This window comes from Chionomys nivalis, chromosome 1, assembly GCF_950005125.1.
Source record: "Chionomys nivalis chromosome 1, mChiNiv1.1, whole genome shotgun sequence".
NCBI lineage: Eukaryota > Metazoa > Chordata > Mammalia > Rodentia > Cricetidae > Chionomys > Chionomys nivalis.
This window is the reverse complement of record NC_080086.1, coordinates 328,399-339,962: the sequence shown is the minus strand read 5'-3', so window position 1 is coordinate 339,962 and position 11,564 is coordinate 328,399. Positions and strand designations below refer to the sequence as shown.

At 33.9% G+C, this 11,564-nt stretch overlaps 1 protein-coding gene across 1 annotated transcript; it reads right to left on the bottom strand.

The window, feature by feature from the left end:
- Positions 1-4,379: 4,379 nt before the first annotated feature.
- On the bottom strand, positions 4,380-5,315 carry LOC130878794 (olfactory receptor 4C15-like). Its single transcript, XM_057776923.1, has one exon. It carries the CDS (start codon positions 5,313-5,315, stop codon positions 4,380-4,382), a length of 936 nt encoding a protein of 311 aa, XP_057632906.1.
- Positions 5,316-11,564: the final 6,249 nt, after the last annotated feature.

Genomic DNA, 11,564 nt, shown 5'->3' with positions numbered 1-11,564 from the left:
CAATTATTCTGATTTCATATTTATGAATATCAGTACTAATATATCTACTAATGCTTAGTGCTTTGTGCTTTTCTTTTCCCATGTGCTTTGCTTATGTTAACTAAAATGAATACTAGAGAATGGTCAAAGGTAATAGTGATAAAGAGGATACTTCCAGTAGGTAAGAAATGTGTATGCCCGGCTTAATAATTTAAGCAATGAAAACCATATCATTTGTCAATGAGACTCAGGTCACTATGTTAAACACAAATGAAACTATTTGGTATATTGGTAAACATGTTTCATATTTCTTTTTTTTTTCGTTTTTTTGCAGCCATTGTACTGTTTTTTATTTTATTATTTATTTATTTATTAAAGATTTCTACCTCCTCCCCGCCACTGCCTCCCATTTCCCTCCCCCTCCCCCAATCAAGTCCCCCTCCCTCGTCAGCCCTAAGAGCAATCAGGGTTCCCTGCCCTGTGGGAAGTCCAAGGACCACCCACCTCCATCCAGGTCTAGTAAGGTGAGCATCCAAACTGCCTAGGCTCCCACAAAGCCAGTACGTGTAGTAGGATCAAAAATCCTTTGCCATTGTTCTTGAGTTCTCAGTAGTCCTCATTGTCCTCTATGTTCAGCAAATCCGGTTTTATCCCATGCTTTTTCAGACCCAGGCCAGCTGGCCTTGGTGAGTTCCTGATAGAACATCCCCATTGTCTCAGTGTGTGGGTGCAACCCTTGGTCCTGAGTTCCTTGCTCGTGCTCTCTCTCCTTCTGCTCCTGATTTGGACCTTGAGATTTCAGTCCGGTGCTCCAATGTGGGTCTCTGTCTCTGTCTCCTTTCATCGAATGATGAAGGTTAATATTCAGGAGGATGCCTATATGTTTTTCTTTGGGTTCACCTTCTTATTTAGCTTCTCTAGGATCACGAATTATAGGCTCAATGTCCTTTATTTATGGCTAGAAACCAATTATGAGTGAGTACATCCCCTGTTCATCTTTTTGGGTCTGGCTCACCTCACTCAGGATAGTGTTTTCTATTTCCGTCCATTTGCATGCAAAATTGAGGAAGTCATTGTTTTTTACTGCTGAGTAGTACTCTAATATGTATATATTCCATACTTTCTTCATCCATTCTTCCATTGAAGGGCATCTAGGTTGTTTCCAGGTTCTGGCTATTACAAACAATGCTGCTATGAACATAGTTGAGCATATACTTTTGTTGTATGGTAGGGCATTTCTTGGGTATATTCCCAAGAGTGGTATTGCTGGGTCCAGGGGTAGGTTGATCCCGAAATTCCTGAGAAACCGCCACACTGCTTTCCAAAGTGGTTGCACAAGTTTGCATTCCCACCAGCAATGGATGAGTGTACCCCTTTCTCCACAACCTCTCCAGCAAAGGCTATCATTGGTGTTTTTTATTTTAGCCATTCTGACAGGTGTAAGATGGTATCTTAAAGTTGTCTTGATTTGCATTTCCCTGATTGCTAAGGAAGTTGAGCATGACCTTAAGTGTCTTTTGGCCATTCAAACTTCTTCTGTTGAGAATTCTCTGTTCAGCTCAGTGCCCCATTTTATAATTGGGTTGATTAGCCCTTTACGGTCTAGTTTCTTGAGTTCTTTATATATTTTGGAGATCAGACCTTTGTCAGTTGCGGGGTTGGTGAAGATCTCCCAGTCAGTGGGTTACCTTTTTGTCTTCGTGACAGTGTCCTTTGCTTTACAGAAGCTTCTCAGTCTCAGGAGGTCCCATTTATTCAATGATGTCCTTAATGTCTGTGCTGCTGGGGTTATACATAGGAAGTGTTCTCCTGTGCCCATGTGTTGTAGAGTACTTCCCACTTTCTCTTCTATCAGGTTCAGGGTGTCCGGACTGATATTGAGGTCTTTAATCCATTTGGACTTGAGCTTTGAACATGGTGATAGATATGGATCTATTTTCATTCTACAGATTGACATCCAGTTTTGCCAGCACCATTTGTTGAAGATGCTCTCTTTTTTCCACTGTATACTTTTAGCTCCTTTATCAAAAATCAGGTGTTCATAGGTTTGTGGGTTAAAGCCAGGGTCTTCTATCCGATTCCATTGGTCGACTTCTCTGTTTCTATGCCAATACCAAGCTGTTTTCAATACTGTAGCTCTGTAATAGAGTTTGAAGTCAGGGATGGTAATGCCTCCAGACAATCCTTTATTGTATAAGATTGTTTTGGCTATCCTGGGTTTTTTGTTTTTCCATATAAAGTTGATTATTGTCTTTTCCAGATCTGTGAAGAATTTTGATGGGATTTTGATGGGGATTGCGTTGAATCTATAGATTGCTTTTGGTAGAATTGCCATTTTTACTATGTTGATCCTCCCAATCCAAGAGCAAGGGAGATCCTTCCATTTTCTGGTGTCCTCATAGATTTCTTTCTTCGTCTGGATCCCCAGGAGCAACAGCTCATCAAAGAAAAACACATAAAGAGAACAAGGGATGGGAAAAGGAAGGGAAGAGGAAGGCAAAAAGAAGATACAAGCAGCTTTCTTACCACCATGTCTGGGAAAACCATCAAACAGTTTTAACATACTGTTTTATGTACTCTTGTCCCTTTAACACACTACAGGAAATGCAGAACTTAAACGATTTAAAACAATAACAACAAAACCTATGAATACTATATGAATTCTGAGAATTGTATTTTCAGAAACATAGCTTATAGAATAAATGAATTCAAGAAACAAGGTTTATTTTCTTTAAATATAATTTTATACACGTGACCCTACATGAAATAATCACATGGCATGAATTATATCTTATAACAGGAAATATTTCCTAGGTAATGGTCAGCAAACAAAGGCTCACATTTCTGTATCCATGATTCTCATTTTAAACCATTCTTGGGAATTTTCTGTCTGTTTTTCTTAGTTATTCATTATCTGTTTCTGTTAGCAAACATGCTAACAACAATGTGTGAAAATGTATTATGGCTGAGAGTTTAATACATGTTTTAAACAGTTCTAAAATTTCTAAAATCTTTAAAAATTGAAACATGCAATTAAAAAGAGACAGAGCTGTCTACAAATGAGGAAATATATACAATAGTGTTTGGAGTGTGCCTTATCGTTCCAAGAATTGATCCAATATTCCACAAATTCCCATTGATGTAAAATCCCCTCTCCTGTTTAATCCCTGCACTGCAAAAGCAGAATATGGCATATCCGTGAACGTTTGAAGTCATTTGGATGTGCACAGTCAGACAAGGATATATAGTGAGACCTTGTTTGAAAAATAAATAGCATCTTTACATATTAAATTTGAAAAATAATGTAAGGTTCCTAAATATATATTTATAGTTTATGTAATCTCAGTGTCACAAAGAAACCTATATTCTCCTGGAAAAATCTCAACATGGGTTTTTCTTCCAATGTCAAGACACATTTATTCCATAAATCAATTTTTTTAGACATTCTAATTGCTAAATCTTTCCAATATCTCCTTAAGATTTCTTAGAGTATAGACATCAACTAACTTTAAATTTTTTATTATTTTTAAACCCTACTATTTAAAAATATTTGCACAAAAACCTAAAACATTGCACTCCAAAATTAACCAGACCCTAAATGCATATAACTCAAGTGTTTTGAAAGAGGATAGAGTCCTATTTGTTTTTAATTCTTAGTTATAATTCTGCCATTGACTTTTTTATTGGTGGATAAGGGCATAAATTATTTCCAATAAAGAGTCTCTGAAATTTAATGAGAAGCTTTACAGCGTCCTTTCTAAATGTCATTTTAGCTGTGTATTTTTCATTAAAACTGATTCTAACTTTCATTATAACAATATTATTTAATTCATAGTAATGTATATTGCAAAAAAAGAAAGTATGATATTGCAAATGGATTTCCTCATATACAGTGTTACTGTACTCTTTATAGCATAGTGTCATGCACTTACATATAAGGGTAATCATGAAAGACTTATATAAGAAATTATAGATTTTCCCTGTTCTTTAAATTAAGATTGCTAAGAATGATTTGTTTGTGCATGTTTACTTGAGTGCTTGTATGTGTGTCAAGGGGCTTGTATGTGCATGTGTGTAATATTTGTAAACATAGAAAAGCTCTGATACCCATACATATTCCAGCAGAGCCTAAATAATGTGTTGATATACATCTGTATTCCTTTCTACCACCATTCCTTGAGAAAAGGATTGTAATGGAGTCTTGAGATATCTGTATTATTTAGAGAAGAGTTTTCAGTTTATCCATGGTAACTGCATGGTTCTGATTCAGCAACAGTGGTTTAAGGTTGATCTACCATGCTTTGGACCTGAGAGCTAAGAATACAAACAAAAGTCTTCATTCATACTCAGCAAATACTTTTATTCACTGAGCCATCTCCTCAGCCCTTAAGTATGCTGTTTTAATATTTATGAGAAACCACCATCAGTCTTGTCCACATTTTTCTGATAGCATTTATCATTTCTTTATTCCTGAAAGTGTACACCATAGGATTGAGTAAAGGTGTAAGGACATCTGTAAATACAAACACATTTTTCTCAAAAGAGAATGGAGATGTAGGTCGGGCATATATTAATATACAAGGTACAAAGAAAAAACCTACAACAGTAATATGGGATCCACAGGTGGACAGAGCCTTACGTCGTCCTTCAGAACTGTGACCTCTCAAAGAGAACAAAATGACACCATAAGAAACAAGAAGAAATGAGAAGATAATGATGCAGATAGAGCCACTGTTGGCAAATACCAAAATGACAAAAATGTGTGTGTCAGTGCAAGCAAGCTTCAGCAATGGAAACAGGTCACATATAAAATGATCAATGACATTGGGTCCACAGAAGGGCAATTGCAAAGTGAAGACAATTTGTATGATAGAGTGTAAGAATCCTCCCGCCCAGGCCACCCCCACTAGAATACCACAAAGCCTCCTGCTCATGATTAAAGAGTAGTGTAATGGCTTGCAAATGGCCACATAGCGGTCATAGGCCATGGCTGCCAAAATGATCACCTCCACTGCAGTAAGAAAGTGCACAGCAAAGACCTGTGTCATGCAACATTCAAAGGAGATCGTCTTCCTCTCATAAACCAAGTCTGCAATCATCTTTGGTGTGACAACCGAAGAGACACATGCATCAAGGAATGACAGAAATGCCAAGAAGAAGTACATAGGGGATGCCAGCAGTGCAGGACTGTTGACAATGGTCACCAAAATTATCATGTTGCCCACAAGAGTTGCAAAATAGACCAATGAAAATATAACAAATGATATTTTCTCAATTTGGGGGTTCTGTGAAAGCCCTAAAAGTATAAACTCATTGACAAAACTCCGATTATGCATTATTCTACAGAGGCGTTGAAAGGAGAATGTATTCATGAATCTGCAATTACAAGTTTACAGTATCAACATCATCAATATAGTGTATCTTTATGTAAAATTATATTTAATGATTTTATTACATTCAGAACAAAGTAGTACATTTTTTTAAAAAGTTCATTAGATCTCACATAAAATTGCCAAGTGGTTTTGGTGGCACACACCTTTAATCCCAGCCTTTAATTGGGAGGTAGGGGCAGGCAGATCTCTGAGTATACAGGTTCTAAGACAACAGGGCTACCCAGAGAAATATTGTCTTGAACCCCCTGCTCAAAAAGAAACAAAAATACATTTAATTGAGATAAAATTATTGAATAACTTAATATAGTAATAATTTTTTAATATTTTGGATAAAACCGTATGTGTTAGAGAAACCATGAAATTTCACCTTTTTTTCTATCTCTAAAGCTTTCTGGTAGTAAAATATTGAAAGTCAGTTGGAAACTATACCTTAATAATAAACCAACATCTACACTTTACTAATCATGTCTGCCATCTGCATTGAGAAGGTATGACTGGTCATCTACAACGAAGAATTGAAGTTCTATCTACCAATAAAAGAAGAGATAAAATGTACTTTGAAAAACCTGAGAATATTTTAAGTTTTGTCTCAAAACATGAAGTATATTAGAATTCAAATCAAGTAATTTGTTCTATAAAACACTGAAAGTTCTGCACAAGAGTAACTACCATTAATATGATGTTCAAGAAAAAAATGTTGAAAATTTATTTTAATTAATCAATGTAGATGGTGACCAGAAGATATAAAAATGACGTTTTTTTGTCATAATGACTAATTGGAGTTGAAAAATTAAACTGGGTAGGACTCAGGCTCACTATTCTGAGGATTAACAAGGTAAAGAGTGAGAAAAAAAAGGCAAGAATTTCAGAATAGATGTGGTCTTTGTGCAGACTCCTCTATCTATATTGGTACTGCATCCATTGTCCAAGTGTGAATTAGGCAGTTTAATAAAAGCAACAAGGTAAAAGATAGATGATTAAAAGATGATGAACCAATAATTATGAAAATTGGCAAATATGATATAGCATGAGGAGAGATTAATTGTTAAATATTTAGAGTCCTGAGATTCAATTACGCACCAGATATTTAACAATTTGACCTAGTTTAGAAAAATATACTTCTATAAAAATATGTTTTGACATTCAGATAAATTTAGTAAAAAAATGTTCATTATTAGATTACTTGTTCAAATTAGACATTCTAAAAAGATTTCTAATGATATTGCCCTTACAATCCTAGGACTAATTTACTTACTTGTAAACTCAGCTGCTTCATGTAGATCATCTGGCAAATTTTGCAGCTCTTGAACTCAATTTCCCAGGAAGTCAGAGTTTTAAAAGGTATTCTTATCTTCTCTTCAGTATAACAAAAATGTTTCACTAGATATATTTTTCTGTGTGAATAACTGTATGAACACAATGCATAGATATAAATACATACATGTATATATGTTAATGCATATCTGTAAGTAAAATGTATCTATATAGAAAAAAAGTGGTGATTTTAATAACTCAAATTTCCAGAGTACAGATACATTGCAGTTGTAGTAGCAATAGAAGAAAATACATACAACTACTTTGAAGCAACCACTCCCACAACCACTTTTATGACGTTCTTAGGGTACTTGCTAGTATCTATAATGGGAACTCTGTTTTCAATCATAAGTTACAACCAAAGAAAAAAATTAAAAGAAAAACCCTACAGGATCTCTGGGTCACTGGATCAGGCAGTAATCATTTAAGACAGACAAAAATGGTCACCACATAATTCTGTGCTAAATCGAAATATACAAAAACTGAAATGAGTAAGGAGATCGTGGTAGATGGTGTCTAAGTATGAAATATCAGGACAAGGGGCTGGAGAGATGGCTCAGAGGTTAAGAGCACTGACTGCTCTTCCAGAGGTCCTGAGTTCAATTCCAGCAACCATCTGTAATGAGATCTGGTGCCCTCTTCTGGCATGGAGATGTACCTGCACAAGGAACATTGTATACATAATAAATAAATTAAAAAATATATATCAGGACAAAACTCATCATTCCTTAAAATTATAATACATGGAAATAAAAAAAACCGTTCCAGATTCTTGAATTTTTTTCTTTGTAGATTTAGACCTCTTTCATTTTAACCAGGACAGATTCAAAAATGTAATAAACATAGGGATATTCAAAGGTCCTTGTGAAAATCATATCAAACTAATAATGTAAGCAAAAATGTAGGAGAAATTATTGAGTGTTAAGAAAGGGGGAATTCAGATAATGATACAGAGCAAGTAAGATTATTGTATATGGAATTCTTTTTTTTTTTTTTCTGAAACCAAAGCTACTAAATGTTTTTCTTCCTATTTTTTTCACAGTGCAAAATATTTGGTTTTATCAGCTGTGGTGCAATATGATACTTTTGATGGTTCCATTGCAAAGCAGGGTCTAATGCTCTTAACTGGTAGTGAAAGGCTCAAGTTCTGTCCTCACTCACAGAGACACTCATATTTTACAGCAAAACAAGACAGCAAAACCGAGTAGAAGTTCTCAAAGTAAACAAAGGCCAATATTAACTTTAAAATTAAGTAAATTCTAGCATAATATTTTATGTTTACTTAAGATGCCCATTAATTCTGATAGAAATGATGTGGTCATTCTTCATATAGTAATTTTCTAAATTTGCTGTTACAAAGTCAGCGATGGATAATTCAGTGTAGTCACTATAGTTTATAACCACGACTTATGATTTCGTATTATTGAAAAGATCATAAGCCTAAACAGAAGCTGCAACATAATTTATTCCTATAAAATAAAAGACTTACACTAGAAAACTGAGCTAAATACACATAAAATCTCTTATTTGGTTAAGGCTAATGTATCCCTGTTTATTTCATAGTCTTGCCAAAGAAACTCTTATTAAAGCCCTGTGGCAGTGGCAGTTTCAATTTTGGAGATCAGATCTCAAATCTTATGACACTACATGCAACCAAATTTGTTTTTAATCATATTCTAAAAACCATAATTCAAAAATAACTTGTGACTATTGATGTCAACATTATTTTAAGAGATTCCTACACAGCCAAACTGGGATGAAACACTGAATCAGTGTTTTTCATATAATCACATTATAGAGTATTCCAGTTAAAATGAAATGGATTCACTCATTTTATACATTTGGAAAACATATTAGAAATTATTCCAGAATCCTATTGGCAATTCTGAAATACTAATACAATTCTCAAATTGTACTCTGGAAACAAAATGAGAGGAGAGAATTTTACAATAAAGTAACACACTGTCAAAAAGTGCAATACTATGAAAAATATTAAAAAGTTAGGAATATGAAAAATATTCATTGAGTATGTAACATGACAATCAGAATCTAATAACTCACTACCTTGTACTAGTATAAATAAAACATTAAAAATAAAATGTTTTAATTGTTTAGTGTTAAAGCTGGCAAAAATTGATTATCATTTTTTAGAAGTTAAAACATAATATATTGTCTAGAATGGAATGGTAAACATGTTATACTTTATTTGTAACAAATACCTTGCTATTATCAAATTACTTAAAATTAAACATCAACCAAAGCCTACAACTCAGTTTTGCTTTAAATTTATGATAAAGGATGTAAGCTTTACAAAACATCCACCATATTAACAAAAGTAGAAGTAATGGGCTAATGCAACACAATTCCATACTGTTTTTCACTATGATATGTCTATGAAAGGCCACACCATTGACTCATCCATTTCAATTTCCAATACTCTTTGATTTTAGATCAATATTCTCATGTGTGAACTAACTCATTTTCTCCGCCTTTCTCCTGAAATATTCCATGACCCTCTCTTCTCTAACAGTCATGCATTCAAAAATTCTGTAACTATCTTAACTTTCTTGGGACCCTCAGACCAAGAACTGTGAATACTGAGCCATGTTCTGAGCAGTGATGTTGGGAAGAGTTCTCCTCAGCTCTACCACTCACACAACCTACTATTCCCTTTCTATTCATTTTAACAGGAAAACTAATTATTGCACCAAAGAATCTGCATACCAAATATTTAAATTTCTTTGTTAACTGGGAAGTATGCATAATACTCAAAACTATGGAATATATGAGGAGAATTGTTATCATCATAAGTAAATATTCCTAAATGTATTTCAAAAGAACCATCATTTAAAAGAAACATTAATAAATTAAGACCCTATTTGAAATTCCTTCAATGTCAAGTTCCACAGATTTATCATATTATTGATCTATTATGTACCAAGCAAAGATTTATTTCTTATATATGTAGTTGAGCTAATTCCTCTCCATGACTCTGTGAAATACATGCTGTTCAGTTTTCTAATTATTTTTCACTCTGATCAGTGTTATTCTGCTATATTCCCTGACTGGCTCAACTTTTCTTTTATTTTTGGCATGTAATGGAAAGGCTTTTGCTCTGTTCCCTTCATGCCCTTCCTGATGGGTTTCTGAAACTTTGTGGATATTTTGGTGTTTAGTTCATCATAAAAGACAGGCCACACCAGAATTATGAGCACTGATGATGTGCAGAGCTTCAACCACTCAAAATACTGGGCATCTATGAGGTACAAACCTTATGCTTATTGGAACTCAGAGAAACACACTTTGACTTTCTGACATTTAGTGTCCTTTGTTAAAACAGGTTTTAGGATGCATTTGTGGAAATTGGATAATTTTATACTTGATCTGAATAACAGTCTGTGGAATGGCAGCACTTTTATTCACCATGTTTCTAGGTCAAAAGTCTATATAAAACCACAAAAGCCCAAACTTATTCCTTCCAAAGTGACTATCACATTTTGTTTGCACTAGTACATAAGTGATCATTTATTTAGAAATATAAACTATTATTGGAGATAGATATGGAGAGAAAAAGAGAATTAAGAAGGTAACCAAGTAAGGAAGGAAGCATAAGAAATAAGAAAAGATTTTGTCCTTTAGTAAATGATATTTGAGCGCTGTCAACATTTGAGCAGTTTCTAATTGTGAAGTGTTACTCTTTGGGCTCCTCATGTATTGCTTCATATGCTGCTGGAATCATCAACTTTTGATGAATTTAAGAAATCTGAGCATCAGAATTTATGCAACTCTCTCAGGGACAAATAGTTATTAAGTGAAATCCTCATGGTTGTATTATCAGGAATCTGTCAAGAATATCCAAGATTTAAATCAATATCACAAGTTGGACTCATTTCTGATAATTTAAAAGTGTGCCTTATGAGTCTTATCATATTTCAGTTCTAGAAATATTCTGAAGATCTATGCTTCCCATTCTCTATTGCACAGTGTCCATCAGTCTTGACTAAGATTCTCTACTGTTTCCATCTTTTCCTTCCACATCCAAGGAAGAGCAAAAGAACAGCTGTCAGTGAGAGTAGAAAACATTAATTACCTTTGTGTCTCAAATGCTGTATTCATAATAGTTGATGAGAAAAATATACATGAAGGAACCAAAATTCTTCCTTCACTGTCTCCAGAATCTAAACATGTTTCCCTGAGACATCATGAATTTGTAAGAGTGATTTCTAGTGCCCTTGGGTTTTATAAAATGCCTGTCCTAATGGGATTCTAAGACATACTGGCCTGCATGTTTACAATTATGACAGAATTCATAATGCTTTTATGTACACCCAAACTTATTTTGTGTTCTAAAATTACAATAAGATTTCATTTGTCATGTTTTTGTATACAATCTTTTTTAGACACAGAACACAATTTTATAATGAATCAAACACAATGCCTCTGTACAATATTTAACTAAAATTTTTCTTTTCACAAGGAATATTTAAATCAATCTGCCAGGAAAATATTCACTGTTTTTGGAAACATTAACAGAGATTTTCTTTGAAGAAAAAATAATATGCATATATATGGTTTTATATTATATATGTATGTAATAAATACTACTAATGTATATATTAATTTCTCTAAGAATTTTTGTTTTACTATTATGAGTTTTTGACAATGTCATATGAGTACACATGTATTATGATCATATTGATCACATAACTGTTTCTTCTTCCCATTTTGCAGATGTACTTCTTGCAATTACCTCCTTCTATATTGATATGCATTCAATGACCAATGAGTTATTTGTCATTGTTATCATATGGACATGGATAGAAGGTTATGACTGGACCATTGGCGACTACACACATGTAGATGCCTTTATCAGTATCC

What these genes read in the sequence shown, in the direction of transcription:
- LOC130878794 (XM_057776923.1), bottom strand. Translation starts at nt 5,315, where the DNA reads ATGCATAATCGGAGTTTTGTCAATGAGTTTATACTTTTAGGGCTTTCA.